The sequence below is a fragment of the Thamnophis elegans genome, chromosome 1 (genome assembly GCF_009769535.1).
Source record: "Thamnophis elegans isolate rThaEle1 chromosome 1, rThaEle1.pri, whole genome shotgun sequence".
In the NCBI taxonomy this organism is placed as follows: domain Eukaryota; kingdom Metazoa; phylum Chordata; class Lepidosauria; order Squamata; family Colubridae; genus Thamnophis; species Thamnophis elegans.
The window spans coordinates 108,131,656-108,149,769 of NC_045541.1; the positions used below are offsets into that span (position 1 = coordinate 108,131,656).

General features: G+C 38.7%; 1 protein-coding gene across 1 annotated transcript in view; it reads left to right on the top strand.

Annotated features, from left to right (window-relative positions):
• The window catches only part of MAPK8IP1 (mitogen-activated protein kinase 8 interacting protein 1), a 47,257-nt gene that overhangs the window by 4,347 nt on the left and 24,796 nt on the right, over positions 1-18,114 (top strand). Inside the window, exons 2-3 of the mRNA XM_032213081.1 lie at positions 1,584-1,689; positions 17,205-17,435. Of these exons, the coding sequence (XP_032068972.1) occupies positions 1,584-1,689; positions 17,205-17,435 (337 nt within the window). The remainder of the gene's footprint in view (positions 1-1,583; positions 1,690-17,204; positions 17,436-18,114) is intronic.

Consider the following 18,114-nt stretch of genomic DNA (forward strand, 5'->3'; position numbering starts at 1 on the left):
CTCTTTTGGCAATAAATGCATACACTCACCTTAAATATTTTAATTAACGTTCATGTTACACTATATCTCTCTGTTCACAGGGGTGCAGTGCAGCGGAGGTAGAAAAGCCGTAGCATTTCAGGTATTTCTGAGCTCTGGCAATTTAAGGCTAATATGGCTCAAAAACACAGATTAACTATAAGGCTTGTAGCTCAGTAGCATCTGGAGGAGTGCAGCTTGCTCAGAGACAGGGGCAGCTTAAGACTCAAGAATAGCTACACAATTTTAAACAGTATTTTCTTTTTAGGCTATAGATCAATATACAGCAGTGAGTCCTATGTGGACCTTCACTCGTAAAAACAAAATGTCACAAGAAGCCTGACTTCTAAAGTTATTTCCTGTCAAACATTTGATTGTTTTCCTTGATTGCTATTGCGACTATTCATTTGGACAATTGAAGCTTCCTTATATTAAGGGTTTTCAAACTTTTTAGGGTTGTAGAAAGACAGCTAGAAAGATAGAGAGATAGAGATAGAAATAGATGAGAGAGGGACTTTTATGTATATAACTTCTTGCCAATTCCATAGGATATTGTTCAAAAAAACCCTGCCCTACACCACTGAGTACAGTGTTCTTATACATTGCAGTACTATCAATTTCCTCTGATAGTTACTGCTGAGGGAGGTATTACATTATAGATCTAAAGTAGAAAAAATGAATGCGTATACTTTTCTATAGATAGTGTGAAACTGATTAATGTCTGCTTAAATGGACTGAAGCCTATGGTTATAGGAAAGTGAGGAGAATCTCTACTTTCTACAAGTGATTGATCAGGAAAGATTGTTTACTTTCAAAAACTCTGAAATCAAATATTGTATGTAGGAATGAAGAAACTGCTTTGATCCTATCGACCCTGACTGAGAGGAAATTGGACTAAATAATGAAGCTATACAGCAACAACCAAAACATACATCTATGGTGCTAGGGATCCCAAAATGCAATGGTCTTTTTAGCATGTGCTGCTTCATTTGTAGTTAAAAAATGTGTGTCTTGTGCACGTATTATAAATTGAGCAGATAAATACTATAGAGCAATTTATTTTAGAGAAATAAGTACCCTTGCAGCTTCTTAGACGCCTCAAGTATAGGTCCTGTTTTGATGTAAGAAAGGCATCACAGATATTTCACCACCTGGAGGTGTCTCCAGGGCCCTTTGATCTCATGAAGTTGTCCCTGAGTGTTTCAATAGTTGAGACAGTTTATTTCTGGCTCAGCTGTGGTATCCATTTGATACCACTGCAAGGCAACATTGCTTTTTTAAGACAAGGCTCTGTGAGTGAGCAATTTCCTTTGTTGCAGATATTCTTGCCTCACTCTGCCTCCTGGTTCCAAGTCCAACTGCATTTTCAGGTTTTTCGAGCAAAAAAAATGGCTTGATGGCTGTTTGAACACATACATACAGTCCAGAACCTCTTGAGATTTTTTGTAGACCAAGTAAAAGAATTCAGTATGGAAGGATTATTTTCCCCTTCCATACTGAACTTCATAAATTCTTATATACTTGTTTTCTCTGATGGATAATTGTATGATATTTGTGTTGTCTAGGCTCACCCATGACATCAGTCTAGAAGAGTTTGAAGATGAAGATCTTTCTGAAATTACTGATGAGTGTGGAATCAGTCTACACTGTAAGGACAATTTGGCCTTACGGGTAAGAACATCAACGTTACCCTATTTATTCTGGGTCATGTAATTGGGGATGTAACCCACAATCCTGCCCTTTCTCAAATCTGAAAGTAGGTTATTTCAATCCCAGGAGAAAATTGTATCAATATCTTCCTTGAGTAACTCATTTTTCATGTCATTTTTTTAAAAAAAGTTCTGAGTATCAATAGATCAGCCACACACACACACACACACACACACACACACACACACACTCACTCACTCACTCACTCACTCACCTGATGTCCTTGATCAGGTTGTTTGGGAACGTAGCAGTTGAAATCCAAACACATCTGGTAGATCCCAGGCTGGGAATACTTAGGATGAAATTGAAGTCTGAATATGCTTGCCTGTATCTCTGTGCTGCTCCTTATACTGCAGTTGAGGCCTGTGTCGCCCTGAGGCACCATTACTGCAATGCACTCTGCCTTGGCTGCATCTGGAAGAATTCGGGCATGAAGCAAATGCAGGTACTATGCTTTCTTTTATGAAGTCAAATTTTAGGCATGAGGACTCTAGTCTGGGACTCATTCCCAGGTGCAGATGGAGGAGACAGCCTTGATCTGTGCAATACAGTTTTTCATCCTCAGAGAAACTGCCCTCTGTCAGGTCCAAAACCACTATGCCTTGTACATGTATAACAAACAGTAATTCATAATGCAGTTGTTGTTGTTTTCATCCAAGATTTAAATTAAGAACTTCTTATATGAAGGAAGGAGAGAGATGTTTGCTTAATGAACTAAGATCAGTAGTATCCTTATAAATATGTAATACCTTACTTTTTTTCAAGTTGAAAACATCTTTAATTTAGGGCATATATTATGTTAAGTTATGATTTAACAAGGGATAGACTACAGTTGGTTGGATTCACCCTTTGCTGCAAGCCAGAACCAAACCATATTATATCTTTACTGCCCTCAGTATGGCTTGTTAGCTGTGGGTTCTCAAAGAAGGAGCATCAACACAATTGAGAGCTGCCAGGTTTAGGATGATCACATATAGGTGTCAGCTGCTTCGGGTTTGCGAGAACCTGTAGCTAACATTACAGCCAGTTCAGAGAACCTCCAAATCCTACCCCTGGCTTGCCCCACCCATCCCTCCCAGGAGTCTCCACGTGGTCCATTTTGGATGGGAGGTAAGTGCAGGGCCCATGCGGAGGGGAAAAAAACAGGCCTCCTGGAAGTTCCAGAAGGGCTTCCGGAGCCTGGGGGAGTCAGTTTTCGCCTTCCCAGAGGCTTGAGGAAAGCCTCCGGAGCCTGGGGAAGGTGAAAAAGGACCCCCTGCAATGATGCAGGAGGCTGACTAGGCCACGCCCACCATGGCCACACCACCCAGAACCAGGCAGAGAATACCTTGCTGAAATTTTTGAAGCCCACCCCTAATCACGTATGATTCTTTTCTTTCAGACAAATACTTAGGATGTATGTCTCACATGTTTTTCATATCAATATTGCTAGAGAACATAGAAGTGATGACCATTGCCAATATTGGACCTACAAGAATTCAAGCCAGATTAACAGCCAATACGTATTATTTAAAAGAGTCCTCCCTAACATCACCTATCTGGTGTTATTATTTTTAGCTGATAATACTGGGTGGGAGGGGAGCTGAGGCAGGGCAAATCTACTAATCACTGCCTTTGTATTGTCCTTAAGTACTGTAAAGCCATGAAGAATTTATTTGCAAGCCTCATTGTTTAGGCAGATTAGATCTTAGCTGTCAGGGTAGAACAAATTATACTGATTATCTCTTCTGCTGACTCAAGAACTAGAGAGATGCACATATCAGCATACCATGAAAAAGTGCCATTGAAAAAAAAGTTGTCTCATGTAAACCAGAGTGCAGTCCAAGTAAAGCATTTCTACATTGGCCTTCCATCAAGCCCTTACAAAGAAGGACCTCTCCGTTATATAGGAAAGTCCAAAGTAGTTTTTATTTTGGGATCTCATCCATTTTAATTGGCCTTGCTGATATTGGAACATTCAGATTTCAAAATATGAATGTGACTCACAGTAAAGAAATTTTAGAAGGAATAATGTGTGAATTTTCTGCTACCTCCTCACTGACAAAAGAAGCTCAGCCTAAATGTTTTTATTTAAAAAGAACTGAAGAAGTAAAAAAAAGTTTCAAAGTTCTTCTGTTGTCAAGAAAGCGTGTGGTTTTATAAATGATACAGTGAACATTTCAAGTCAGGCGAGGAAAATGTGAAGTTCCAATTAACACATCTGAATTTCACTATTAGCAACATAATAGCTATTTACTTAATTTCTGTAGCTGCCTGTCTCAATCCAATTGACTCTGGGCAGTGAGCAATAATGAAAAAGCTACATTGTTTTGAGACAAGCATTAAAAAGATACGCAAAGAAGAATAAAGGCATATTAACTAGAAGATAATAATCTAAGAAAAGTCATTCAAAAAGTGATTTCAGTGATAATACCTTTTGACAAGCGAACCTGAACAGCAAGCAGAAAAATATATTAGTCACCAAAGTTTCAAAAATCTATTAAAATTGTGCTTAAAAGATGATGAGAAAGAACTATGTGCACACATTAAAAATCCTTATGATAGAAAAATATTCACGTGGAATAAATGCCTTTTCTCGTAAAGAAAGAAAAAATTGCCCTGAAGGACATCACATAATATGTGAAGGTTGGGATTATTTTTTTTTTTAAAAGCTACAAAGAATCTATAGTCATTAAATACAGAACTTGTTCTGTACAATAAGAACTGATTTCAAATAACTTCGTAAAAGGTGGTGGTCCTTTATTCAAAACTGAAAGATCAGTTAAGCATCTTATATGCAGAAAATTATGAGAAACCCATTGGACATTTTATATCTTTATAGTTTATGTGAGTGGAGTTCAAATCTTTGAAATGCTGCTGCTTATAGCACACATTTTCTTTTACTTAAATCATAGGTCGTCAACCTGGTCCCTACCGCCCACTAGTGCGCGTTTCGGGATTCCAGGTGGGTGATAGGGACTTCGGAGGTTAAAACATCCAGGCGTGAGCGCACACATCAATTATCCAACGTGCGCATGGACGCAAACAAGCAAACACGTGGGAAGAAGAAGGGGAGGAGTGGAAACTGATAGCAGGGACAGGCAGAAGTGGAGCAGAGCAGTTGCAAAATAGGAGAAAGAAAAGTTATAGGCAGGAGAGAATTGTTGTTGGCTAATAATAATAAGTGGGCTAACTAGCTCAGCCTTACTTTTGTACATTGCCCCAAGGAAGGTAAAAAAAAAAGGAGATAAAAAGGAAAAGATTAAAAAAAATTAACAAAAAAGGGAAGAAAAATAGAGAAAAAGGGATAAAATAAAGGAGGAGAGTAAGTAGTGTTTAGTCTGGTTCATAAATTAAGTTTTGTTGTCTTATAAAATAAAAGAAAGAAATAAGTAAAGGAAGAAGAAGGAGAAAATAAAAAAGGGAAAAAGAGATCCTTGATATAGTGAAATACTATAAGAAAGGTAAAGAAGAAGGAGGCAGGAAAAGGAATTTTGTTTTGATGGTGACACTTAATAAAAATTGGCACCTAATACAGCATTGTTTTTGATGTTTGTAATAAAAGGGAAAAGAGGAGGGAAAAAAGCACTGTGTGGAGTGCAGATCAAAATGAAAGAGTAAAGGTAGTTGTTAAATTGTGAAACAAATTTAGAACCCATGTCTGAAAAAAAGAAAAATGCTCATGTTCCGCACTTGCGCAAAAACTGGTGGGCGGTAAGGAAATTTTTCCATCAAGAAAGATCCATTAGTGGGCGGTAGGTAGAAAAAGGTTGACTACCACTGACCTAGATGGAAGAAATAGTTGGCTACTCTTAGAGCAAGTCCATGATTGTTTACACTGATCTTTTAAGCTGCAGAGAAATAACATGAAATACAATGCTCTGTGGTAGAATAAAAGAAAACCTGTTGGTTTCTAGGACTGTGTAACTGGAGTGGATAATGCATCAGATCCACAACAATTACACAGTTCCTCTTATTGTCTCAGAGCTTTTTAAAAGAAAGTCCGATTCTTTAGATTCTTCTGGCCCCTGTGAAGAGAGAGTTAGAGTCTAGCCTTTTATTGTTGCAGACTGTGGAGTTCTGGCTATTTGTCCCTTGTCACCAATTAATCACGTCTTTAGTTGAACATCATGGCAGAGATTGCTGCTTCCTCATTGCTAATGGCAGTCTTAAGCAATTACAGTAAGAGATGATTTGTGCACGTGTTTCTGTCCCTATGAACAGGTGTTAGGTGTGACCTTCACAAGGACAAATGTTCCTTACCTGTTGTGGGCCCAGAGAGGCAAAGAACCACTTCAAGCTATCACTTACCAGCTGTTTTACTAGTAAAGTAGAATTTTAGTATGGTAAGATCCACTTCACTCGAACTTAATTAAACTGAATCTGTTTGAAGTAGAAGGTGCACAGTGACACTTTACAGTAACTCTGTAAAGCATATTACATGTTGGCAGGTAAATGCCATTAATTTTTAATTTAAATGCCATTTAACCTTTAAAATACAAGGTGCTTAGGAGAACTCCAGTCAAATAGATCAAACATTTTCAACTTGAGAAGCCAGTGAGGTTCTGTGAGAGGCAGAAAAGGAGGGAGGAAATCATTTGAAAAAAAATCTCTTTTTTTTAACATTGGAGCATTGCCTCTTGATCAAGGGTTGTGGGAAATGTTTATTTTGACAAAGAGATTCCCCAGACTAAAAAGATTGAAAACCTCTCAACTAGACTGCTATTCATTGACATCTGGAGTGAACAAATGTATTTTTCTTTTTGATAAAAGTCTTCAGAAGAGCAAACAAAAAATATCCTCTGCATTGAATGTAGATCTGTCGATCTTATTACAAATTGAACAATACATGCACTGTAAAATTAGAACTTGCATTTGTTTATTGTGAAGAGCAGTCAGGTGTGATGTGTATCCATATATATGTCAGAGCTAATGAAAAAGCCTGGAGACATAGGATAGGAATTGCAGCATAAGATAAAAGAAAACTATTGGAAAAGAAATAGCCCAAATAGCAAGAGAGTTTTGAACAACTGTGATTTCCATAGCTAATCTGGTTCCACATGTCCCAATGGTTGATGGGCAGAATTATTTTTGCTGTTGGGAATCAAAACTCTTTCTTCTAATACTGGAAGTTGTCAAGATATAGTATATAGCCTTTATTGTCATTGTACATCATGTATACAACGAAATTGGTTAAGATGATCGTCAAAGGCATAGGTTCCCAGGGAACCGGAAGCTTATAGTACCTGCTCTGAATCTGGATCCCTGCAAGCTCCCTGAAGAATAATTAAAGGAAAAGAGTATAGAGTCAGTGATTTTTCTAAGAAATATTTTCTGGCTAGTTACAGTAAAATATATGGGGGGGAGGGTAAAAAAATATAGGGAAAGAATTACTAGGTACAACTAAGAAACATGAAGTGTTGCCCTTAAAAAGAAATGAGTCATAATTTTTAATCCATTTATGTATAATTTTTAAAAAAGTATTTCTCACTGTGGGAGGCTAACATGAGACTTGGTTATATTCTCAGGTGAGTGAGCAGGTGCCTACTAACAATATGTGCTACTAATAAATTTCATTGCCTTAATGCTGGTCTAAAATATTCATATAAACAGATAAGTCAGCAAGAATCTAAGGTTTTCAGTGAAATACAAAATAATTACATCTTACAATGTGGACTCCCTACTTGTTCTTGCTGAAAAGCTTGCCAAACTTCAATTTGTAGAAATAAATTGGATTAATTTAGCCCTCAATCAGTAATAGTGATTCCTGGCCAATTAAGTTGGCTGAAAAAAAAGCAGTATGGAACCATTGTACCTATTATGAACATCTACAATGGGTTTATCTCCAGTGTGTCTATAGAAGCCAATGATTTTGTAATCTGCTCCTCATGGACCCTTAAAGATCCTCCAACAAGGATCTTTCCTCTAGCTTTCACCCTTGTGGAATACATTGCACCCAGAAATACTGTATACCTGACTCCTACCCTATTCTTATTTCAGCAGACCATGAAGCCTATTCTGGCGCATACAGATCAGTTGTTAAATAACCATCTAGCACTGCATTGTTGTAGTATGAGCTAGAGGAGGTTCAGCTTCTGTGTTGTGAACTCACTCAGAGTTTGTGTTTATTAGAACAGTATAAAAGATTGTAAAATAAATAAATAAAATGTGCCAATGCTTGATCAAAAGGGTCCAACTGGAAATCTTCCAAATGCCCTTGTTCCTAGACAAAGCTAAGCGTTCAGGAAATATGCTTGACATAGGCAATTATTCCTACTCCTACCTATTACAGGAGCAAGAATGTGAGCTGTTAACATAATGCAAACTCAGTGGCTGCTTTGTGTATGACTCCAGGAAACTAGAAATTTATAGAGATATACTGGTGTAAATGGAATAAGGGGAAGTAGCTATTTGGCTAAGAAAGTGATGATTTAGAATTGTCAGTATATAATCCATGATATATAAGAGATGATCATGGATCAGACTGATTTTGGATTAATGAGCTTCCATGCAGGATGAAGTTACAACACAGAATAGACAAAACAAAAAACCACAGGATGTTTTTACTGATAGAAAAAAGTTAGCCATGTTATCATCCAAATTAGTTGTAAGCCAAGTCAAGCCAAACAATCTGCAGTAGGGCTGTGCAGAGCTTCAGATTTGATTTCCAAAATGTGGTTTGGATTATGTTAGGAATACAACACTTTAAAGCAGATCACTTTTTCCTGGTATCACATAACAGTTGTGGAAAGAAATAATCCCAACTACTTTAAAGCGTTGCAGTGAGGTGCCATAACCTCATTCCTGTTTACTCTGAAGTCCCTTTGGAAATAAACTCCAAAGTACTCTGCAGCCTGGTCTGTAAGTTTATGAATTTTCCAAAACTCTTCACAAATTAAAGTGAAAAGAAAGAAAGAAAAAGATAGGTAGGGCAGAAGAATTAAACGAGAGGGAATGGTTTCATAGTTTTAAAAAACGTGAGACTCCACTGATGCTTGATCATTCCAACAGTCTAATAATTCACTGCAGCTGGAGGCTGATATGTTCTCAACAACCTTCCCTAAAATAGAAGGTTAAAAGCTGGACAAACTATTTTCCAGATCCAGCAATGATCTCTTGATGGGGCAAACCACCACTTCTTTCAGAACCAATGGAACCATCCCTTCCTCTCTAAGAGGCATTAACCTTCACATGGATCAGCTCACAAGCCTGCTTCCTGCAGGCTTTGGGCAACTGGGTTGGGCAAGGGTCTAAAATAAAGGTGATTATACCCACAACTCTGGGAATCTCTGTCCCTTGGGACTAACTGTTCAAACTCATCCCAGATACCACTATAAGATTCTCTTTGTCTCCACCTTTGTTCAGCTGGATTATTTATTTAAAAAAAGCTTCCAGCGTCATCTAGCCAAGTACATGCCAAATGGGTTGGACACAGGTGTCTGTAGACTGTGTGTGAGTGTGTGTCAAAAAAAACCTCAGTATGTTGGCTGCAACTATCTGATCTTTGTCTTGTTTGTTATTTACATGTGTTATGCATATATGTATGTAATCATAGCCACCATCCCGACTCTTTTGAGTGCCTGCCCCCTCTTGCATTTTAGATATTGGATAATTCCAATAATTTTGAATTTCTTTCATAACCTATGGAAGATGAAATTATGAAAGTTGAAATCCAAAACCTGAAAATCTGGGCAAGGAAGGATGATGGTAAGATTTTTTGGATCTGAATATTCATTCAGTGAATTCTTCTACTGAAGTAAGATAGACAGCTGGTGAAGGTGATGCACTGAAATAATATTAATAGTATTTATCTCATTATACTAAACTCTTTCAATCTTTAGTGGTGTAGAAATCTGTTATTATGGAAGCACATATAAAGTAAAGGCAAATCAGTTTCACATTATTATAGTTTGTTTCTCCTCCTAATCACTATTTTTAAATTTTATGTGTATCGGTATATAGGAATAGTTTGCTGTGCTTTGCATACTACTTAAGAACATGCATTTTATTTTAGAAATGCAGCATGTTGAAAAAATTGCTTCTGCTTGTTGATCCAAATTTCAAATCCCGAAAGACAACTGCTGACTAACCATGCATATGAAAATGCTAAAGTTGTAACCTGTGTCTTCAGGACGAATGAATATGGTTTGGAAACAGAACAAAAAATTAATGATGGAGCTATGAGTTAAATAGAGTAGAGAAGAGACTACATTTTCTACTGCTACAATCCCATTATATAACTAATCACTCAAACTAATTACTCATATACATATTTCTATGGGGCTAAAGAAATGTTTAAAATAATGGAGCAACTGCTGCTATGAAGGAAATGAAATAGGCATTATAAAAATATGCATCAAATTGAAGTACATAAATCAATTTTAATTCTGAAAAACATGAATGATCCCACTTGTCTTACAAACCATATTGCTTGATTAAAAGAATAGGGACTATCCTGTTTCTCACAGTACCAACGATGAGCACATCCATGCAGGACAAAAGGTGGCAAAAGGCATTTAGAAGCAAAGACATTCCTGAACATAAGCCACAAAACCCATGGCCCCTGGATTTCTCTCACTTTCTAACTTCCAATTCCACATGGGATATTTCATCCATTTCTGTCTACTGTACTTGTTAGTGAATTAAACACGTTCTCAATAATAAGCTGAAGAAAGAGTGGAGCATCTAGTCATCTGCTGCAAGAAGGTTGCACAGACTACCTATAAACAACAGTATGATGAAGTAAGAACAACAGTGGATTGGAAGATCTGCAAGAAAACCATTTGCCCACAGGACTGATATGGCCACAAAATAGACACAGTAATAGAAAATGAAGAAGCTAAAGTGGTCAGCAATTTTAGAATTGAAACAGGCACCAGCCACATAACACCCTAGACTTAACAATTGTTGATAAGAACGACCAAAAAGTCTGGACCGTGGACATAGCAGAAGAAACTGCGGACAGAAGAATAGAAGATAAAGCGCTGAAGAAAATCACAAAATACAGAGACCTGCAAATAGAAGTAAAATGACTGTGGCAAAAGAAAGCAAAGAAAAGACAGCTTACAGTTTGCTGCAATACCTTTAGCACCACCAAACGACATGTGCTTATCTATCCCCAGTCCTTGTGAAGTACTAAATAGGTGGATAACCATGCCAAATCCAGTTTAAACACCTGACTAATTATGTGATGAACCAAAATAATGCATTAGGAAACAACAACATCTCTCCATCCCAGTCCTTAGGAAGAATTGAATAAATGGATTAAAAAATGCTAAATCTAGTCTAAACATTTGACTATGAAATCAACAACAACAACAACAACAACAATGATAATCAGTCAAATGCAAAAAGCCGCACTGCTTGGATCTGCATGCATATTACGAAAATATGTTACGACGTCCTAGGCCCCTGGGTGGGGCCCGACTAGTAATCAATGCCAAATCCGGCGAAACAACTGGCCGCTGTGATACAATTCTGTTGTTGTGATGATGATGATAATAATAATAATAGGTAATAATAATAAACAACCAGTCTAAACCTTTCGCTGACTGTGTGCAAACTATAATAATTTCAAGCTCAAGACTACTTATTCACAGTGATCAAATGAAGCTTGGGCCTTCAAAAATCCAGTGTTTTGTTTAGAGTCTAAATGCACTTTTAAAAACTGGGTGTTGCAAGTATATATGTTGCAAGGGAGAATTAAAAAAGAAATTTGGAATATCAAGTTTAGTATAGATGGCTTAATTTTTCTTGCTCTTCTCTGTGCAAGACCATTTTTAGAACTATGATAATATTGCGCAGTAAATGTTCCTTCATTGATAACTAAAGAGCATATTAGGTGGCATGAAGGAATGCCTTCCATATCAGCTTATTCTTTTAACTTGCAATTTGCATCATCAAGAAATATTTGCTTTTTGAAAACCTTTTATCTTTTTCTGCAATTTGGAAAGTGCTACAAGTAGAGAACCACTATGGAATATCCCTGCTTTACAAAAGAAAAAAAAAGTGCACAACTAAGTGTACCTTTTGGATTTGCCAAGAGTTATTGAGAGTCAGACAGCATACAAAGTCAATCCACTCATTGTTAAATATTATCTTTCCACCCCTGTGCTTTTAAGGAGTTTGGTTGGGTTTTGTCCCTTACCAGCTAAAATGGTTTTAATCCACTATTGAAAAACATTCAGAAAATTTATATTTTTTGAAAGTACCATTTAGCATGTAGTATTCATACTTTCAGAATATTTAGATGTTGTAATTTCATTTTGCTAAGCATTGGATTGTGTTAATGGAGTCTGGACAATTTCTCATGTGCAACCTGTTTCAGCTTGATCAGTGTATGTTTAGGTTATTCATGTAGGAATAGGCAATGACCTGTAGGTGGCAGAAGAGATCAGTATCTGATTTCTATGTTGGTACTGTATTTGCTTCTTCCTTGCAAGCAGCAATAAGAAGATTTAGTTGCACATGTGACTAAACTCCTACTGGGGATAGGAGGAGGACATTTGAGTTGTGGCTGGATGATGTTTTACACATCAGTGTATTGTACGTGCTTCTGCTGGGATTTTTGTGAAATGGTTAATTATACCCTTAAAATTCTAAACTATTGGGGGATATAAACTTGTAACTGGATATAAACTTACAGGTAAGCTACAACATTCCTACAACTGTTGTAGCTTACCCATAAGTTTATATCCAGTTACATAAACATAAGAAGATATATTTGTCAATTACATATATCTTGGTCTCATATACAGATTTCACATTTTCTATGCATTTTTTCCTGCTTTGGGTCACAGTGTTCTTCAAACCACAGAGTACCTACTAACATTGTGTACCTACAAATATTACCAAATTAAAATAAAATGAATGTCTTTTTTATTATATTTTATTTATTTTAACTGAACCAGTTTTTAGATAGGCCATGTTCTAAATGGAAGAGTGAGGCTTCCACTTAGAGATGAATATGAGGTGCTGTTTATGAGTCATAAGCCTGTATGTTTAGTACGCACTGCAATAATTTCATTTGTTGTGGCTTTCCTGTCATTTTTTTCAGATAGATTTCTGACCACACCTGTTAACCTCATGGTTTATAATTGGACAGAATGAAGCAGTCATTCCAAACAGCAAATTCAGGATGCCATGAAAGGACATATTTTTTTGCCCTTAACTATGGATTTTCCCCAGGAAAGTTTCAGAATTAAAGTTCAAGCTTGTAAGCATATGGTAGATAGGGACTCGACATATTTTTTTTCCATGGTTCATGTTACCCTGCAATCTATCTCTATAGTCGATTTTTCTTACTTATGCTCGCTTCTGGTATTAGAGGCAAATGGGGAAGGGGGTGATTAGCCTTTACAGATTACATTAACTGTACAATATGGGAAGCAGTGGATATGAAGAACATTTATGATTTCTTGCTTGTTATATTATTTTTGTACGTCTAAGCCCTTACTTTTCTATATAGAATTCTCATAATCTAATAGTAATTAATATACCAGTAGTTATAGAGAAGTCAGCCTGTCCTAACATCTCTCTATGTCACATGTGTATGAGCCTACCATACCCAATGTTTTCTGAGAAAAAAAATGATAATAGACACAATGCTCTTTGAATTGTGCCATCATGGGGGAGGAGTAGATGACTTGATAGAACATTATGTCATCACTTAAATGCAAGATTGCTCCTAGATCTGGGAAATTAAATCACCCTTTAGACAATATTTGGATTCAGTCCTTTCTTATGGTGCAGTATGACATTTCTTTATTACTGAACGTTATCTCCCTTGCCTATTGGTCTAATTTTTAATAAGGTGGTAAACAGATAACATTCTCAAGTCACACTTTTATGTTTTGAATGCCTTTCAGTCAGTCTTGACTCCTAGCAACTACAAGTTATTGGCAAGATTTCAGAATGGTTTTGCCACTGCTTTCTTCTTAGGGCTGAGAAAGTGACTGGCCTAAGGTCACCCAGCTGGCTTTGAGTCTAAAACAGGACTAGAACTCATAGTCTTCTGGTTTCTAGCTCGATGTCTTAACCGCTACACCAAACTGATTCAAGTCACAGCATGAGTGAATTCCATCCTCTACAATCGGCTTCTGCTAGGAGAACAGTCAATAGATGCTACTTTGTGGTTGGTTTGGTGTGGTGTATAAACCATGAATATTTGGAGCAGGGTAGACTTTCTAGTTTATAAGTCACATTAAATTATAGAAGAATCTTATGTATGCCAGCACAATGCTTGGTCATAAGAAATTTAAACAGGCTATTTACATTTGGAAAAAAAATCATACTATTCCTATCATAGTCACATACAAAACAATAAAATCCTTACAATTTTTAAACCATTATAACAAAACACGTAAACAATTTAAAACACCCTTTCCCCTGGTTCCAGGAATATTGTAGTGTCTGTGTCAGGTTTCGAACTGTGAGAACATTACCAGAATAATAGGTGGATATGGAGGCCTTCCAAAGGTGGAATTCGACTGGTTTGGACTGGTTCGCCCAAACAGATAGCGGGAATCACAGGTGGCTCCGCCCACCCATCCCTGCTGTATGGCATCCCATTTAGGCCCTTTTTCCACCACAAGCTCATGTGTGGAAGGCTGCACATGTGCATGCTCACATTTGCGAACCGGTAGGGAAGGTAAGTGTATACTACCCCGGAGGTCTTCCCACCTAGTAAAGTATATTTTAATATTTCCCCACTTCTGACTTGAAATATCTATCCTTTAATCAGCAGAAGATTATAACATATCCCTGCTGATGATCCCAGTGGTGACTCTTCTGGTCTGTTCTGATTTTGTGCGCGCACAACTTGATGAACAAAACAAATGGATTGGCTGCTCTATTTCCTTATCTGCACGATACTAAAGTGTGGCAAAACACCTATCAATTATGGTGCCACCGTATGAATGGGGCCATTCTGGAGGAAATGTGAGTTTCCTCCTTTTTTTGATCATGAAGCAATTGGTGAGGGGAGAAGAAAGGTTGCACTCATCCTTCCATCGCTGACTATTTCAGTCTTAAAATAGACCACTGAGGGCCAGTTAACGCACTACAGAATTGCTGACCGAGGTTTAGAGACTGACTCTAATGCTCTTGCACAGTTCTGATGGACCCTCAGCATATAACTATCTATTTTTTTCTATATAACAACAAACTGTTGTTTTATACGGCTGATCAGGGGCTAGAAGGGAAGAGACATGCCTGCAAAAACTTGAAATGGCCAGTAAAGGCTGCTGTGTTCCCACTTGCTACCAACTAATAAATTTTGACTGATGGAAAGGACAGCCAAATATGTTCAATTTTGCATACTTTGTGTCTGCTGGATGTGGTCAAGTTAAGGCAGAAACTCTTTTTTAGCTGTGATATTGCTAATAATAATAATAATAATAATAATAATAATAATAATAATAATAATAATAATATTGGTAGTTCACTGTCTTACTAATGGTCAGGGGACAAAATGAACACAATGCCATGGGGACTCAAACAACAAAGACTTGTTGCCAGAACATGTCTGCAGCATATTTATGTGGGGAAAGAGATAACTCCTTAATGCTGTGCTGAGGTAACAGTAAAATGAGCAGGCTTTATGGTTTCATCCTGAAATGATGAAATGATGACTTACTGCAGCCCTCGTGTGCCCCTCACAACATAGTCTTGATTTACTGGACACCCAATTATATTGACATTGAAGGCATGTGAAGATGGATGTGAAAAAGAACCCTGTAACTGCAAGAATCGTTGGGTCATACTATGGCATGATATCCATTGAGGGTTTCTAGTGTCTTCTAAAGGAAAGGCATTAATAGATTAACAGAGTTGGAAGGGACCTTGCAGGTCATCTAGCCCAACCCCCTGCCCAAGCAGGAGACCCTACATCTGCCTCTACCTAGGATCGAACTTACAACCTCCTGGATTGTGAGGCGAGAACCCCATCTCTAGGCCACAGCAGCATGATAGCAGTATTCCAATATCTCAGGGGCTGCCACAAAGAAGAGAGAGTCAAGCTATTCTCCAAAGCACCTGAGGGTAGGACAAGAAGCAATGGGTGGAAACCAATCAAGGAGAGAAGCAACTTAGAGCTAAGGGGAAATTTCCTGACAGAACAATTAATAAGTGGAACAACTTGCCTCCAGAAGTTGTGAATGCTCCAACACTGGACGTTTTTAAGACATTGGATAACTATTTGTCTGAAATGGTATTGGGTTTCCTACCTAAGCAGGGGGTTTGACTGGAAGACCTCCAAGGTCTCTTCCAGCTCTGCTGTTCTATTCTATTCTAATTCTATTCCATTCCATTCCATAGCTGATCACTATTGATGGGTCAGTGTAATGGAGATGAGAACACATTTTATGTTGCCTCCACGATGATTATTTAAAACCTATGGCCATTTCCTACTTACTGATTGATGGTGTCTTCAATTACCTTTTGGCCACAGCTAAGGAGATAAAATGCCTTTTTTCATTCTATTATATCGACATAAAGGAAGCTGGATGACTCTTTTGCCACTGTAGAGTTAGTGCTTGTCACCTTTCCTTGCCTCAAATGAAAATCATTCCATCACATGAAATGCGATATCCCTGTCTTTCTTCTATTGCTTTTGTTTCAGGACACTGCAATCACCTCCAGGATGGGGAGTAATAAAATTTAACAGAGTTTATACACCTCTGGTGTATTACATAGGATAAAGGATAAAACACTGCTTTGTTTGATGCAGCTAAAAAGAACTTAAACCAGTTTCACTCATAAGGTGGGCCCAAGCTGATGGCAAATCACAGCCATGCAAAAAAAAAAAAAAAAAAACTGGAGATGTTGCTAGGGCACATGTGTGCCATAGTTGGGAATGATTTTAAAAAAGAAACAGCCATTGTTCCGAAAGAGATATAGAATAGAATGAGCTGGAAGGGACCTTGGAGGTCTTCTAGTCCAGCCCCCTGCTCAAGCAGGAGAACCTACCTATACCATTTCAGATATGTACACACATACACACACACTCGGGCCTAGCATAACACTGCAAAAATAATCCTTTATATTTAGGATTTTTGTAGGGACTGATGTGCTGAAGAAGCATTTCCCCTTAAGTGCGTGCCTCGGTCCGCATTCTAGATGCAGGTTCAGCAACTTGGCTTCGTTTCCCTTGAACTGATGCCAATTGCAAACGAAGGAGCAAGGGAATCGAACAGATGTCCACGATGCCAAGTAGCCTTCCCAGAAGAAGATTGGACATGGTGGGGGACGGCAGCTTCGCCTCTTCGTTGTACGCGGAGCCGGAGCGACGCTGTGGACTCCCCCGCTCCCCCCTCTCCTTGCTGGCTGCTGCCTTTGCTTTTCAGCGGCTCTCCCTGAGTACAGTCTGTGGCTGCGGCTGCTAAAACACCGCGTTAGTCGCTGACCTCTCTCTCTCTCTCCCCCCTCTCTCTCTGCCTCCTTGCACGACTCAGTCTCATGATTCACTCTTCCTCCCTCCCTCTCTTGTATCTTGGCAGAGTCATTTGAATCTGCAGACCAGTAGCGTTCTGGGAGTGGGCGGAGGGGAGGCGAGTCGGCTCCAGGCAGAGATGCTTCAGCTGGACCTGATTGATGCCACTGGGGAGACCCCCGCCGAAGAAGGGACGGCGCCCGATCCTATCAAGGAGCCCCAGCCAGTAACCATGGATACCTACAGACCGAAACGGCCCACCACGCTCAATCTCTTCCCGCAGGTGCCTCGGACGCAGGTGAGTTCCTCAGCCTCCCACCCAACGTCCCTTGACACACCCCCTTCCCGCCGCCTTATCTCTTCCCTTTTACTAAGAAAAGGCGATTTTTAGACCCCCCCCCCCGCTTCGAGGAAGTTGGATTCCCTCTCCCTCCGAATATCCAAGGCTGTTTCAGCTTCCTACTTGTTGCCTAATTTGAGGGGCAGCGGGTCCTCCGGTCGGGTTGTGTTTTTGAAGGAGGGGAGACATTCTGGGCTGAAGGATGCCTCATTTTCCTTCCCTTCCCGTCACAATGAAGAATTAAGCAGTAGGAGAGTTTAGAGTGAAAGAAGTGAAGCCTCTGAAGAAGTAATCGCTTTTACGAAAAAGGGTGTTGCGCAGTTCTCGATGGGAGAGAGGGAGGGTAGGATTGTTAGTGGCCATAAAAATGTATTCTGATTATGCGTGAAGGTCACCTGCCTCCTTGTGTTCTCTGCCATTCACAGTATGCCTTTGATTCAAAATGTGTTCTACAGCTGAAAATTGGCAAGCTCTGGATGTGGAGACAGAGACCTTGCATTGGGTTGGGAGAGAAATAAAAGCATACATAAATTGAGCAATGCTACGAATTCCCTATCTAGGGTTGCAATGGATTGCTTTTTTACCTGTGGCAAAATGTAAAATAATGCAAGGTATAATTAATTCCTTTTTATATAAT